This window comes from Girardinichthys multiradiatus, chromosome 9 (assembly GCF_021462225.1).
Source record: "Girardinichthys multiradiatus isolate DD_20200921_A chromosome 9, DD_fGirMul_XY1, whole genome shotgun sequence".
Lineage (NCBI taxonomy): Eukaryota > Metazoa > Chordata > Actinopteri > Cyprinodontiformes > Goodeidae > Girardinichthys > Girardinichthys multiradiatus.
This window is the reverse complement of record NC_061802.1, coordinates 40624199-40638129: the sequence shown is the minus strand read 5'-3', so window position 1 is coordinate 40638129 and position 13931 is coordinate 40624199. Positions and strand designations below refer to the sequence as shown.

The 13931-nt window shown below is 44.8% G+C and overlaps 1 protein-coding gene across 6 annotated transcripts in view; it reads left to right on the top strand.

Annotated features, from left to right (window-relative positions):
* Positions 1–13931, top strand: part of LOC124874026 (LIM domain containing preferred translocation partner in lipoma) — a 211976-nt gene that overhangs the window by 135304 nt on the left and 62741 nt on the right. For all 6 annotated transcript variants that reach the window (XM_047375169.1, XM_047375165.1, XM_047375166.1 and 3 more), the window contains one exon: positions 6289–6385. In XM_047375169.1, the coding sequence (XP_047231125.1) occupies positions 6289–6385 (97 nt within the window). The remainder of the gene's footprint in view (positions 1–6288; positions 6386–13931) is intronic.

The window sequence follows — 13931 nt, the reverse complement described above, 5'->3', positions numbered from 1 at the left end:
ATTATTTTATGTGAAACAACCCACATAGATGTTGTCTGGTCTCCTGTTCAGGTAAAACTACCCAAGACTGAAGGTCCAGTATGGGAATACTTTAAGATTGCCAGGTTTTAATACCATGAGTTTTGGTTTCTATCTCTGGCTCTAAGTTATGTAAAACTAAAAATGTAAGCTGATGAATAAAGAAAAACAGTGTTAAGAAATATTGTTTTGACTGCATCCAGACTTCAGAAATATCCAGTCAATAAGCTATTGTGATCCTTCTCACATTACACACCACCGAATGATGTTGTTTCATTGCTGTGACAGAGCCGGCGCTCTGTGTCATATTTCACCCTCCAGATCTTTACATCCCCCTCGTTCTGCATCGTCAGGAGCGATAAGGTGTAAGTAGCGGCAGTTTCTTGTTGCGTTGCCCTCCTTTGTTGCACCTCTTCTGACAAAGGTCACTTCAGTGTGAGCAAGAAACAGAGAGTCTGAGGTTTGGATGTTAGCAGTACACAGTACTACCAGGGCATCAGGTGAGAACATGTCAAGAGCAGCACCTCCTCCCCCCATTAATGACTTCTGACACAATGCCAATTCCACAGTGAGCGCTCCACACGTTTTTTTTTATAGCTGTGGCAGCCGGGCAGTGATCAGCTCCCAGAGTCTGTCATTGTACATCAAGCAGCAGTCGCTTACACGTGTTATTGTTGTTTTTGATTACAAGTGCTCCGGCATTTACAAGCCTCAGTAAAATCATTGGTCCATCTTAGGGCATTTGATAGTCCATCAGGATGTCTTTCAGGAGGATCACAGCTGATGAAAGAAAGCAGACAGCGGATGACCTAAAGCCCCTTAGCCTCTTCAGACTCGGTGTACATAAGAGAAGACAACAGGTGCAGCTGTTAACCCAGGCACCGCTAAATTTAAGCCCTAACTTCAATGAAGCTGGGTTGAGTGTCCTGAGGGCACAGGCAAAACAAATTTTTTCTGAATTGAGCGGAGTGGTAAAACTGGAGAAATCATGCCAGCCACACGCGCAGCTGCTTTACAGCTTCTATTGTTGTCTCTGAAAAGCTGAACAGGAGCTGTGAAGCAATCATAAAGCATGCAGGGAAGCAATTTCTTTCTCTTATTCAAGTGAAAAATTATTCCATGCTGTCACAAAAGGCTCCCTAACAAGGTGCTTTAAAACTCTCTGGCTGTTCATTGCTGCGGGGTGGCGAAGAGTGGGATAAGATATAAATGAAGCTAAAAGTCAAGAGTCTGTTTCTGGTAATAGGTGCATTTCATTCACTCTCCAACCTGCTTTTGATGTGGAGCGAAGATTATCTGTGTTCAACTGTCTACTTGACTGTCTTAAATTAACAGCACAGGTTGACAGCTGGAGACCTTCTGTGAGGCGTATGAACTCTAAAGAGATTTACTGTGTTTTGTTTTTTTCATGCAGTTTGTTGTGTCTATTTGCAGACCCCTGTGCATAGCACCTTTGGCCAGTGTGCGTTTCCAAGAAAAGCCATGGCATTCAAGGTGATAACAAAGAAATACTCAACCACTGAGGAATGTTCCCCTTTCATCTCCTCCTAATCCTCCCATCATGCGATCTGGGCTAATAACAGCTGAGCAGGGTGCAGGGTGCCAAAGAATCTGGGCCCAGCTGCTTTCTAGAAAGAAAGTGCTCCTGCAGGGCATATAGATTCTTACATCCAACATGTTGATCCCTCACAGTTAATGAGGCCTACTGTCTGGGCTTCCTTTATCAATGTTTTGCATCCTGAGCCTGGCCATGCAGTACTCATGCATCATAAAACGTACACTCCTGGATCTACGGTGGGCATTAAGATGAGCCCAGCGGTTCTCACTCTCTCTAAACTACAGATTGGACTCATGCTGTGCACTAGAATACCACAGTAATACAGTAGAAATTACGTCTTTATTGTTCTAATATTTAGCCCTTACACATAAATGAGTCAGCTTGCATGATATAATTTTATTGAATTGGGTGCTTTGGGATCAATCAGTAACTTTTATGTCAAATTTGGATTTCCAGCAAAAATAATGCACACATATAGGAGGGGACTGAAATAAAAATACCGCAGCTAAATCAGAATCTTATAAATGTTGTAGTTACTATTTATGTTGTAGCTCTGCAGCACAGCTAGCTGGTAAAGTAAGTTAGAAAGTAGTTGAGGCTCTGGATGCACTACTCCAATTATGTTTTTAACAGATTATTTCCTGTATTTTAGATACAAATCTTATGCCGTATGAGGGGTCAATGTAACAAAAATTAACTTGAAATGAAGGTGTGAAATACTGAACATGGTCAAATTGAGCACCGTAAAACCCAACATGTGATTAATATCGCCTCGGAATACGGCAGCAGTCCTGGCGCGACGGGAGTTTTGTAGTGCGTGACCCACAATTTCCTTTGGGTCACCCATATCTTGGGAATGGCTCTGGACTACAAGTACTCCGCTTTCGCGCCGGGGCTGCTGCCATATTCTGATCTACCGTAAGCAACAACAGTTACACTGTGAACACGATGAACGATAAAACTGAAGTGGTAAAAATGGAGGTGCTAAAATCAAGGCAGTGAATGAAAACGGGCAATGTTAAATTTGATAACCTTAAAATTTATAACATTAATATTTATCATGTTATTTTAATGACCTCCAAATTCACGGATTCTAATTTTCAGAGCCAAAATTAATTAGATGTTGGTTTTTACAGCACTCCCTTTTATCATATTCAGTATTTCACACCTTCTATTCATTTCAAGTTAATTTTTGTTACGTTGACCCCTCATAATACTGAGCCTGCACCAAAATCAAAGTTTATATTTTTTTAACACTATTTACCCTTCCTCTCAGGCATTAACTTCTTCAGTTTACGTTTGAAGTTTAATGTAAACAGTCAGGCCATGCACTCTAGATAGACATTAAAAGGGCATGAAAATGGTTCCACTGTTTTTCTGTTAAGCTTACTGTGTCATTACAAAAACGCTTCCCACATATCAAAATAAAAGCACTTCCTTTTCTGTTCAGAGTGATGAGAATAAAAGCCTTCACACCTTCTATAGTGAAGGAGGAGTGGACAAGATAAACACAGAGATTAACGGCTATTGAATCATTATTTTTTTAAAAGTGCTTTCGTTTAGAAACAGTTGTTAATCTCTTTCTGTTTTTATCTTTTCAAAACAAATGCATATCCAAATTTTGGTGGGGTAACTATTACACATCAAATTTTAAAATAAAGGCTCATAACAGTTTTTTTGCATATCAAAATAAATGTACTTGTATTCGTCGTCTTCTGCTTAATCTGATGTAATTAATGATCTAACGTTCTTCATTTTATGAAGAATCGGTCTTTCCACAATGATCTCCAGAGGTTTGCCAGAGTCGCCTCGAAGCCGACTGATAGTCCTTCTCCATAGCCTCATAGAACTTCTCCTAGGCCCAAGTTTTTGCCTCTGCAACCGCTTAGGCCGCTGCACGCCTGGCCTCAAAGTACCCATCAGCTGTCTCAGGAATCCCACAAGCCAGCCAGGCTTGGTAGGACTCCTTCTTCAGCTTGGCAGCATCCTTTAATGCCGGTGTTCACCACCGGATTCGGTGATTGCCACCGTGACAGGCATCACAGACCTTACAGCCACAACTATGGGTGGCTGCATCAACAATAGAGGCAGAGAAGGTGGTTCACTCAGACTTTGACCCCAGATTCTTCCAGAATTGGGAGAAAGCTCTTCTGGAGCTGGGAGTTAAATATGTCCCTGACCAGAGGTTCCACCAGACATTCCCAGCAGCCCCTCACTACACACCATGCTAGCGTCTGCCAAATATGTTTAGCTTCCTCCCTTGGAGGCAGTTCCTCCTAGTCCACCCCTCCAGGTGTCACTGTCACAACCCCCTTGGGTATTGGAGTCCCCAAGGATTCCATCATTCTTCTGGGGGCCCATAGGCTGAAAAAAAAAAAACAGTCAGAGACTTCTGTCTGACCTGAAGGTGCAGGGATGTGACTCTCTTTCTCTGGGGTAAACCCCAACACGAAACGGCTGCCATGTTTGACCTTCCAAACTGTCAGACGGTGTAGGTGAAGACTTGGCTTCAGAAACGGATTTTTGTTCATTAAGCCCTTTTCTTACAGATAGCACGTTATACTTACTGGGCTGCGGTCAGTATCAGTAATTGTCTTAATTTGGGTGAAGGGTCTGCCTGTTTCTTTTATGGACACCATACCAAAGCCTCTGGCTTGGTAAACGGAAAATTTTATTGGATCTGCCACTTGACAGAAAATTAAAAATAAGCTGTCTTGGATGAAATAGTCTGAACTTATCTATGAATGTTAATTCTATGAACTTTTTATTAACTTTACTATCAATTTTTCCCAGCAATTTCAGGTTTGTTTGTTGATAAAATACATGGCCTAACATAAACGGGGCATTTGGCCCACCATTTTAGGTCAAGAACAGCTTTTTAGCTGCCTCAATGTTGTTACAAGACATATTTTATTGTTTTACCTAACTGATTCTGGCTGCAGTGCCTTACTAGGCTGAGTGCCGGAGCCAGTGGAAGAGGCAGTGGAGCTAGCTCGCAGTCAATATTTAAAAATGTGAACAATTCCAGGAGAATCAGAACATTAGTCTCAGTTCCGGTCGATTCCAAACCTTAGTTGTGATCCAGATATGTAAGTATGTAATTTCTTCCCTTGTCTTAAAAATTTTGAACAGGACTGTAACTCAAAAAGAAAAACACTGTTGTTGTGGGCTCTAACATATGTAGCAGTAGTGTAAGTATCTCCTGATATTTAGTCCACTAGGATACACCACGGATACAGTTTTTAAAAAATCTTTGAAGTTTGCACATGGAGGTTAAAGCAGGCAGAAATATTCTGTTTGGCAGCATTTCTGTTCTAGTGTGGATAGGGTTTCATTATCTTTTTACTGATTTTTGTTAAGTGGGACATTGCTGTGGATGTTGCTTTAACATTGTTGATTTTTAGCCACCATAATACAAGTCAATGAATTATATACTGCCTGTGTCCATAGGGTAGAACAGTGGTGAAAAGCTAAATTAATAAAACTTCATTAGGCACATGTAGGACCCCACCCCTCTCCCACATGCTTGTACTTTTGGGCAATAACATGATGACAGACAGAGCTTATCATGATATTTTTATTAAAGCAATGCGGAGAATCAAAGCTGTTTGTATCATGAGCACCTTTTATGCCCTTTAGATGGAAACACAAAAGATTTTTAAATCATTGTTGACATTTGACTCAGAAACATAAATATCAATAGAGTGTAATGAATTTCACAGGGTGAATTTTGAAGCCCTCCTTATATCCCAGCTAAGTATCAAAAGGTTAGAAGCAAACAGTCAAATAATGCACATTCAATAATGCCAGGATAATTACCCTTACATTCTGTATTTTTTATTAAGTCTCTTGTTTATTATCCAGATTTGTGTGTCTGACACATGAAAGTCTGAATGAAAGAGACCAAAACTACAGCGATCGCTCCCAGATGTCACAATTAGGATCAGCTCAAAGGTCAGCACAGATTTCGAGCCGAGCCGCGTTATTGAAAATCAAATCTACTGTAAAGATCTAGGAAGGCCATTGATATGTCGCTGTTTTCTGAAAAAGCTTGTCCACACAGAGAGTCTATTGCAGGCCCCACGGGGGTCCCTGAAAAAGGACAAACAATCACCTGAGACGAGATTGAGCCCACAACCGGAGCTGAAGGAGAAGTGGGATTTTCAAGCTCTAAAGGATGATTGGCAGAAAATGTCAAGTACAACACGTCAGCCCGAAGCAGAACACACAGAAGACAGATGTCAAAGACTGCATGATAAGAAGGAGGGCAGGAATATAAGAAAGAGAAGGAAGAGACAGCTTTAGAGGGTTGTCATTCTTTCCAGAATCTATCAGATTAGGCGCTGCCACTGATCTGATCTAAATACACCTCACCTGACCTATCACCCAAATGCACAAAGCTTGAAAGCAGCTTTCGGATAATATTTACCTATTATTTTTCTTTCAGATTCAATCAGGGTCACTGTTTATTTTTCAACTTGCTTTTAAAACAGCAAACCTTCTGGCCTGGGCCTTAACCAGTGTCAGATATCCCGGAAGGCAAAGGCAGGTTTCATGTTAATTACCCGTGAATGTGTTCTGTTTGACCGTGAGACTGTATTTCATCTTCTCGTTAAAGTTCTTGCGGAGCTTTATGTTTAACCCCAGCACACTGAGGCAGTGCATTCGCTGCATTCATCACGTTTTGAATTCATTGTTTCTCTGGTTTTCAGGGCAGTGCTCCTGTGGCGCACCCTGAGGATGAACTAGAACGCCTGACCAAAAAGATGCTGTTCGACATGGACAACCCTCCATCTGAGGAATATTTCGGTAAGATGCCACAGCTTATCTCAGCCACAAATGGTCCTTTTCTGTCTGTTTTATTGATTTGCAACAGGACCAAAACCATAAATGTTAATGATTCAATAAATGACACTTCCAGACAAAATGTCTCCTGACTGTGAAGACTGAAGCACTATTTATGAATGGAGAAAGCGGATTATTTTTATTGCAACCACAAGTATTTCATAAATCCCAGATTATCTTATATTTTTAAGTTTTACAGCATAACATCTGTTTTTCTAGACCAGGTTCCTTGCTAAAAACACGGTACCCTGAGCTCTGCTCAGGCTCACCAATGTGAAAACATTGTGTACAAAAATGATCTAGGCTTCAAAGTTTTTTCTCTACATTCCTCTGCATATTTTCTCACGTTCAGAATTAAAGGTTTGAACCAGTGCAGAATGGGTTTTACTCTTTTGGAAAAGGGGGGCCTCCAGATATTTTTTGAAGGGGTGAGCAGATGGGGGCTACTGATGCTTTTTGACAACTTAAAGAAAGATAGATCTTTGAACTCAATGAAACTAGACTGTGCTTATATATAATATGAGCGATTATTGTCACTTCCATATTGGAACTGACATCCATATATACAGTGAAATTCTTATTTTGCTGTTGCATGAGTGTCGGGGAAAGAGCACACCGAAGAATTAAAAAAAAACAATACAAGTTTCTTAACCTGCCACCTGGAGGGGAGTGACTTTACAGGTTTCTTTATTTTCATGACTTATTATTTCATGACTTATTTTCATGATTTACATTGTAGACTCTCACCAAAGGCATTAAAACTATGAATGCACACACATGGAATTATGCAGTAAACAAAAAGTGTGAAATAGCTCTAAACATTTTTATATTTTAGATTATTTCAAAATAGCCCCCCCTTTGCTTTGATGACTGCTTTCCTCTCTTGGTATTCTCTCCATGACAACAGGTGAGGTGGTCACATGAAATGGTTTTCCAAAGAGTCTTGAAAGAACTTCCCGTAGGTTCATTGTGTCATAGTTCTGACTGCCGACTTGACCCACATGCAGAGAACACTCAGAAACCAACAACGTTTTCGTTATTTTATTTAAAGACTGGAACGAGGGTCCGGTGACAAGGAAGCCAGGCTGAACTGTGATGGGGAGGAACAAGGGTAAGCAATAGATAATGGAAACAAAACGCAGTTTGCAGATATGCTTACTGATGGGACTGAGTGCTGATCCAGAGTGAGGTGCCGACAGGAGCCAGGGAGGTAATCCTTTGAGGAGGGTGGACAAGGTTCGCATCTGAAACGGTACTCTGATCCGGTCGGGCTGCCAGCCTAGGTAAGATGTCCGGTGAGGTTCACGGTCCGTGGGACTTTCCAAAGATTCTTCGAAACCAAGGTAACGATGCATAGAGCAAGACCTGTGTGCAAGGAGTAGAGTTACTAAGGAGCTTAGCTTTGACAAACACTTGAAAACACAAGATTCGAAGAGAGCTGGGTATAATACCACAGGGGGCAAAACAGTCAGCTGCTGCAGTGCTGGCAGTCCTTCTTATAGCACCATGGCTGATGACCAGATAGGCTGCACCTGTCAGCCTCCAGATTCCAGGACTCCTGCGACACCTAGTGAGGAAATTGATTACTCAGCAGTTCAGACCCTGACACTACCTCCCCCTCAACGACCGCCACCTGGCGGACCATGCTGAGCACGCTGGGAGGAAAGGAAGTCCCGGATGAGGGTAGGATCGAATATAAGAACCGGGCACCCAAGAGCGCTCCTCCGGACCGTACCCCTCCCAGTCGACGAGGTACTGCTACCCATGGCCCCGTCGACGAGAGGCCAGGATCCGACAGACCGAATACGCAGGGTGGCCTTGGACGTCCCGGGTGGGTGGAGGCGGCTCGGCCGGAGGGCAGAGCGTACTGGCATGGACAGGCTTAATAAGAGAAACATGAAAAACAGGGTGCATACGGAGACTGGATGGAAGACGGAGACGAACAGTGGAAGGACTGATAACGGACTGGATAAGGACCTATAAACCTGGGAGAACGTTTCTTAGACATGGACTTGAGTGGGACATCACGTGTGGAGAGCCAAACCTTCTGACCCGGGCGGTAAGCGGGGGCCGGCGTCCGTCGCCGGTCAGCATAGTGCTTATTGACGGCGGCAGATCTCTGGAGTGCCCTGGTGGTGGAGGACCACATACGTTTGCATTTGCGGATGTGGTGCTGGACTGAAGGCCCAGTAGCTTCGTCATTGTCGGCAGGAAGCAAGGGCGGCTGGTACCCCAGGGAAGCCTCAAAAAGGGTACAGCCCGTAGCAGCCGAGATGTGAGAGTTGTGGGAATACTCCACCCAGGGTAGGAAGGTTCTCCACTTGGTGGGGTCTGATGATGTGACGCACCTTAAGGCCGACTCCAGTTCCTGGTTCAAACATTCCACCTGACCATTAGACTGAGGATGATAACCGGAGGTCAGCGATACTTTAGCCCCAAGGGCGGAACAGAATTCCTTTCAAACCCGGGCGGTGAACTGGGGGCCTCGGTCAGACAAGATTTCTTGAGGGATGCCATGTAGGCGAAACACGTACTTAATCAGCAGTTTTTATCATCTGAAGAGCAGAAGGCAGTTTCTTTAGTGGGATGAGGTGAAGCGATCAATAACTGTGAGGATGGTGGTCATGCCACCGGAACATGGTAGACCTGTCACAACGTCTATGGCGATGTGGGACCAGGGTCGTGAAGGTGTACTGACTGGCTGTAAGAGACCAGCTGGAGGTCGGTTTGAGCTCTTATTCCTGGCGCAGGGCACACAAGCAGCAATGTAGTCCCTCACGTCTCGGTGCAAGGTGGGCCACCAGTACCCCCTGGAGATCAAGGCTATAGTTCGGCTGGCCCCGGGATGGGTAGCAAATCTGGCTGAGTGGTGCCATCCAATCAGAAGAGGTCATACGGCAACAGGAACGTAGAGGTGGCCCGCTAGTCCATTACCGGGCCCCGGGTCATTAGGTAGGGCTCGTCGCACGATCTCCTCTATCTCCCAGGTTAATGCACCGACAGTACAGGAGGGAGGTAAAATAGGAACCGTTTCTTTCTCTGAATCGTCATGGCCAAACTGATGTGAGAGGGCGTCAGGCTTGGTGTTCTTAGTTCCCAGCCTAAAAGAAATGGATAAATTAAAACGAGAGAAAAACAACGACCAACGTGACTGACGTGGATTAAGGCGTTTGGCAGACTGAATGTAAGATACATTTTTGTGGTCTGTCCATACCAGAACGGGATGTTCGGCCCCCTCCAGCCAATGACGCCATTCCTTCAGCACCAGCTTGATAGCCAGTAACTCCCTGTCGCCCACGTCGTAGTTCTGCTCATCCGGAGACAGGCGACGGGAGAAAATGGCACATGGGTGGAGTCTCCCGTCCAGGTCCGAGCGCTGGGAGAGTACAGCCTCTGCTCCTGTGTCCGAAGCATCCACCTCCAAGATGAACTGCTTGCTGGGGTCCGGGTGGATGAGCACGGGGGCCTGGGAGAATTGACTCTTGAGTCTGGAGAAGGCTGTGTCGGCTTCAGTAGTCCAGACATACGGCACCTTAGACGAGGTTAGAGCGGTTAGAGGTCTGGTCACCTGGCTGTAGTTCCGTATGAATCGTCTGTAGAAGTTCGAGAATCCAAGAAACCGCTGTAGTTGTTTTCTGGAATCGGCCAGTCCAAAACAGCCTTTATCTTCTCCGGATCAGCGCAACCTGTCCACCCTCGAGAATAAGGCCCAAGAAGCTGATGGATGACCTGTGGAATTCACACTTCTCAGCCTTCACGAAAAGTTGGTTCTCTAGGAGGCGTTGAAGAACCAGGCGGACATGTCGGCGATGATCGGTCAGGTTCCTGGAGTAAATTAAAATGTCATCTAAATAAACAAAAACAAAGGTGTTTAAATAGTTTCTCAAAACGTCATTCACCAGGGCCTGGAAAACCGCTGAAGCATTGCATAAGCCAAAAGGCATGACCAAGTATTTGAAGTGTCCCACAGGCGTCTTGAAGGCGGTCTTCCATTTGTCTCCCTGGCGGATACGTACTAAATGATAGGCGTTTCTGAGATGTAATTTGGTGAAAATGGTAGCGTCCTGTACCTGTTCAAAGGCTGAAGAGAGTAAGGGTAATGGATATTTGTTTTTAACTGTAATGGCATTTAGTCCTCTATAGTCTATACATGGCCGGAGACTACCGTCCTTTTTACCCACAAAGAAGAATCCTGCTCCTAGGGGAGAAGACGAGGGGCGGATGATGCCAGCAGCTAAGGAGTCAGCTAAGTATTTCTCCATAACTAGACGTTCGGGCTGAGAGATCTTAAATAAGCGGCTAGTGGGTAATGGAGCCCTGGGCAGAAGATCAATAGCACAGTCGTTGGGGCGGTGGCTGGGAAATGATAATGTACAGGCCTTACTAAAAACCTGTAGAAGGCCATGGTATTCGGGGGGCTAAATCTGCTGGTTCGATCGCTTCGGTATCCCCAGGATGAGTTCTAGGGGTAACAGCTGACCTTAAACAGGTTGACGGGCAACGGTCGGACCAGGCGTCTACCCTGAGTTCCACCCAGTTTAAGTGGGGGTTGTGGTCCCGTAACCAGGGGAAACCCAGAACCAAATCACTCTGCGAAACCGGGAAAACATGTAGGGAGATGAGCTCTCTATGGTTCCCTGATAACACTAATTCTAAAGGTCTGGTGCAGTGGGTGATGCTGTGCAATGCCTGTCCGTCCAGAGCCAAGACCATGCATGGAGTGGGCAGGTGCTCTAACTCTAAGTTAAACTGAGTCACTAAGGTCTGATCTATCAGGTTCAGCTCACATCCTGAGTCTAACAGAGCCGTTAAAGGCACAGAGTTCTGATTTAATATCTTCATGGCAGGTAAAGTAAATCTAGGGGCCTTAAGATTGAAGTCACGGCCGACCGTTTGCCCCTCTATAACCGGCGGCCTCTCTCTTTTGACCGAGCAGGACAAACTGACACTAGGTGAGCGGAAGAGCCACAGTAAAAACACTGGTGAGCCTCAAGGCGGCGTTGCCGCTCGTCAGGAGACAGGCAACGCTCTACCCAACTACATGGGTTCAGGGTCAGGAAAATTAATGGCTGTGGAAGGAGCAGAGGAGCGTGGAGGGGATGATTGTATGGACCTCTGAGCGCCTCGTTCTACACGAGTGCGTCTCCTTTCCCTCATCCTGGCGTCCAAATGGACCGCCAGGGCATTATACTTGTTAAGCTCCTCCGGTTCATCAACTAGGGCCAACTCATCTTTTAGAGCCTCATCTAGAGCATGGAAAAAGGATGTCTTTAGTGCAGTAGTATTCCAGCGTGAAGCAGCTGCTGCAGTACGAAAATCTATGGTGAGGTCAGCCAGGGGCCGGTTATGTTGTTTCATGGTCCATAATTGGCGAGCAACAGCGGTCTGATCTACTGCCACCTCAAAAACCTGCTTAAACTCTGACACAAATTGATCAAATGTGCAGTCAAAACGTTTGGGGTTGGTGAAACTCGACTCCGCCCAACACAGTGCTCTACCAGTCAAAAGCCCTAAAATAAACGAAATCCTAGCATCGTCATGAGGGAAAGCATGAGGGGATCGGTTAAACACCTAAGCACACTGTAAAAGAAAGCCACCAAAATTTTCTAGCTCAACAGAAACTTTTTTTGGGTTAGGGGAAGTAACATCACGCACCTGAGGAAGAGGTCGGGCGGCCGATGTCTCGGCAGTGCCACCGGTGGCGGTGGAGGATGTAGGGTTCAGAACACGCTGTAATATAGTAGCCATCTAATCTATTTGCTGACTAGCCCACTACTGTTGCTCGAGAAGCGACTGGAGGGTCGCACTGTGGGAATCTATCTGCCGACTGTGATCAGAAACTGCCCTACGGAGTGCCTCTGCTGGGTTTGGCTGAGCTGACTGTTCTGTAATAGTTCTGATTGCCGACTTGTCCCACATGCAGAGAACACTCAGAAACCAAGAACGTTTTAGTTATTTTATTTAAAAACTGGAACGAGGGTCCGGTGACAAGGAAGCCAGGGTGAACTGTGATGGGGAGGAACAAGGGTAAGTAATAGATAATGGAAACAAAACGAAGTTTGCAGATATGCTTACTGATGGGGTGTCGGTATCCGCCAGGGAGAGAACGCGTCGAGACTGAGTGCTGATCCAGAGTGAGGTGCCGACAGGAGCCAGGGAGGTAATCCTTCGAGGAGGGTGGACAACGTTCGCAACTGAAACGGTACTCTGATCTGGCCGGGTGCCAGCCAAGGTAAGATGTCCGGTGAGGTTCACGGTCTTCGAAACCAAGGTAACGATGCATAGAGCAAGACCTGTGTGGAAGGAGTAGAGTTACTAAGGAGCTTAGCTTTGACAAACACTTGAAAACACAAGATTCGAAGAGAGCTGGGTATAATACCACAGGGGGCAAAACAGTGAGCCGATGAAGTGCTGGCAGTCCTCCTTCTTATAGCACCGTGGCTGATGACCAGATAGGCTGCACCTGTCAGCCTCCAGATTTCAGGACTCCTGCGACACCTAGTGAGGAAACTGATTACTGACATGATCAGCAGTTCAGACCGTGACTCATTGAGAGACGGTGAAAGGTTAGTATTTAAGTCATCACAGCAAAGGGCGGCTACTTTAAGGAATCTAAAATATAAAACATATTTAAAGTTATTTTACAATGTTTTGTTTGCTATATAATTCCATATGTGTTCATTCACAGTTTTGATGCCTTCAGTGAGAATCTACGTACAATGTAAATTTCATAAACATAAAGAAAACTGTTACATGAGAAAGTGGTTCTAAAGCTTTTCAACGGTATTGTAGATCCGTTGAGCTTTCTTCACCAGCTGTTTAGTGTTGAGTGTCCATGCAAAGTATTTGAAAATGCTACAAGGTAAGATTGCCTGAAGAATTGAATCCCAGCTTTCTCCTTGCCTAGCATGTTGAATTACCAGGGAGTTGACAGCAGAGAATCCACATGATCCAGTTACACAACATTCAGTCTAAAGGTATAAAACATCCAGAGTTTACATCAGCTATCGAAGTTTATATTATGCTGGGAGTCACTTAACCTGTTGATCTCTGCTGTCTGTCTTGGTCTGTGGGATAATTTAAAGAGCTGTTCCTGTAATTGTTTTTAAATGGAACTGAACAGAAAGTTTAGCTATTTATGGACTTGTATCCTCAGATCAGTGTGCTGCTGGCATGACAACAGACTCCTTATGACAATGGCCGTCATAGGTGCTCAAAGAAATGCTGTCTGAATGAACACCTGATGCATGTGTAATGACTGCTGATAAGAGCCTTGTGGAGAAAACCAAAAGCTATTTAAACACATTTCATTGGTATAATTATGTAAATAATAGTGCAGTGAGCACAGCCCAGTGTTTTTCACTGTGACATTTTGTGAAGCTGGAAGGGAAACAGATTCCTTCTAGTATAAGCTTTCCTTTCAGGACAGAGTCACATGGACAGTGGGTTATCAGAAGTGCACTGTACATAGCTTCCTAGATTAGGCCCCATAGTTTAGCTTGGCATCACT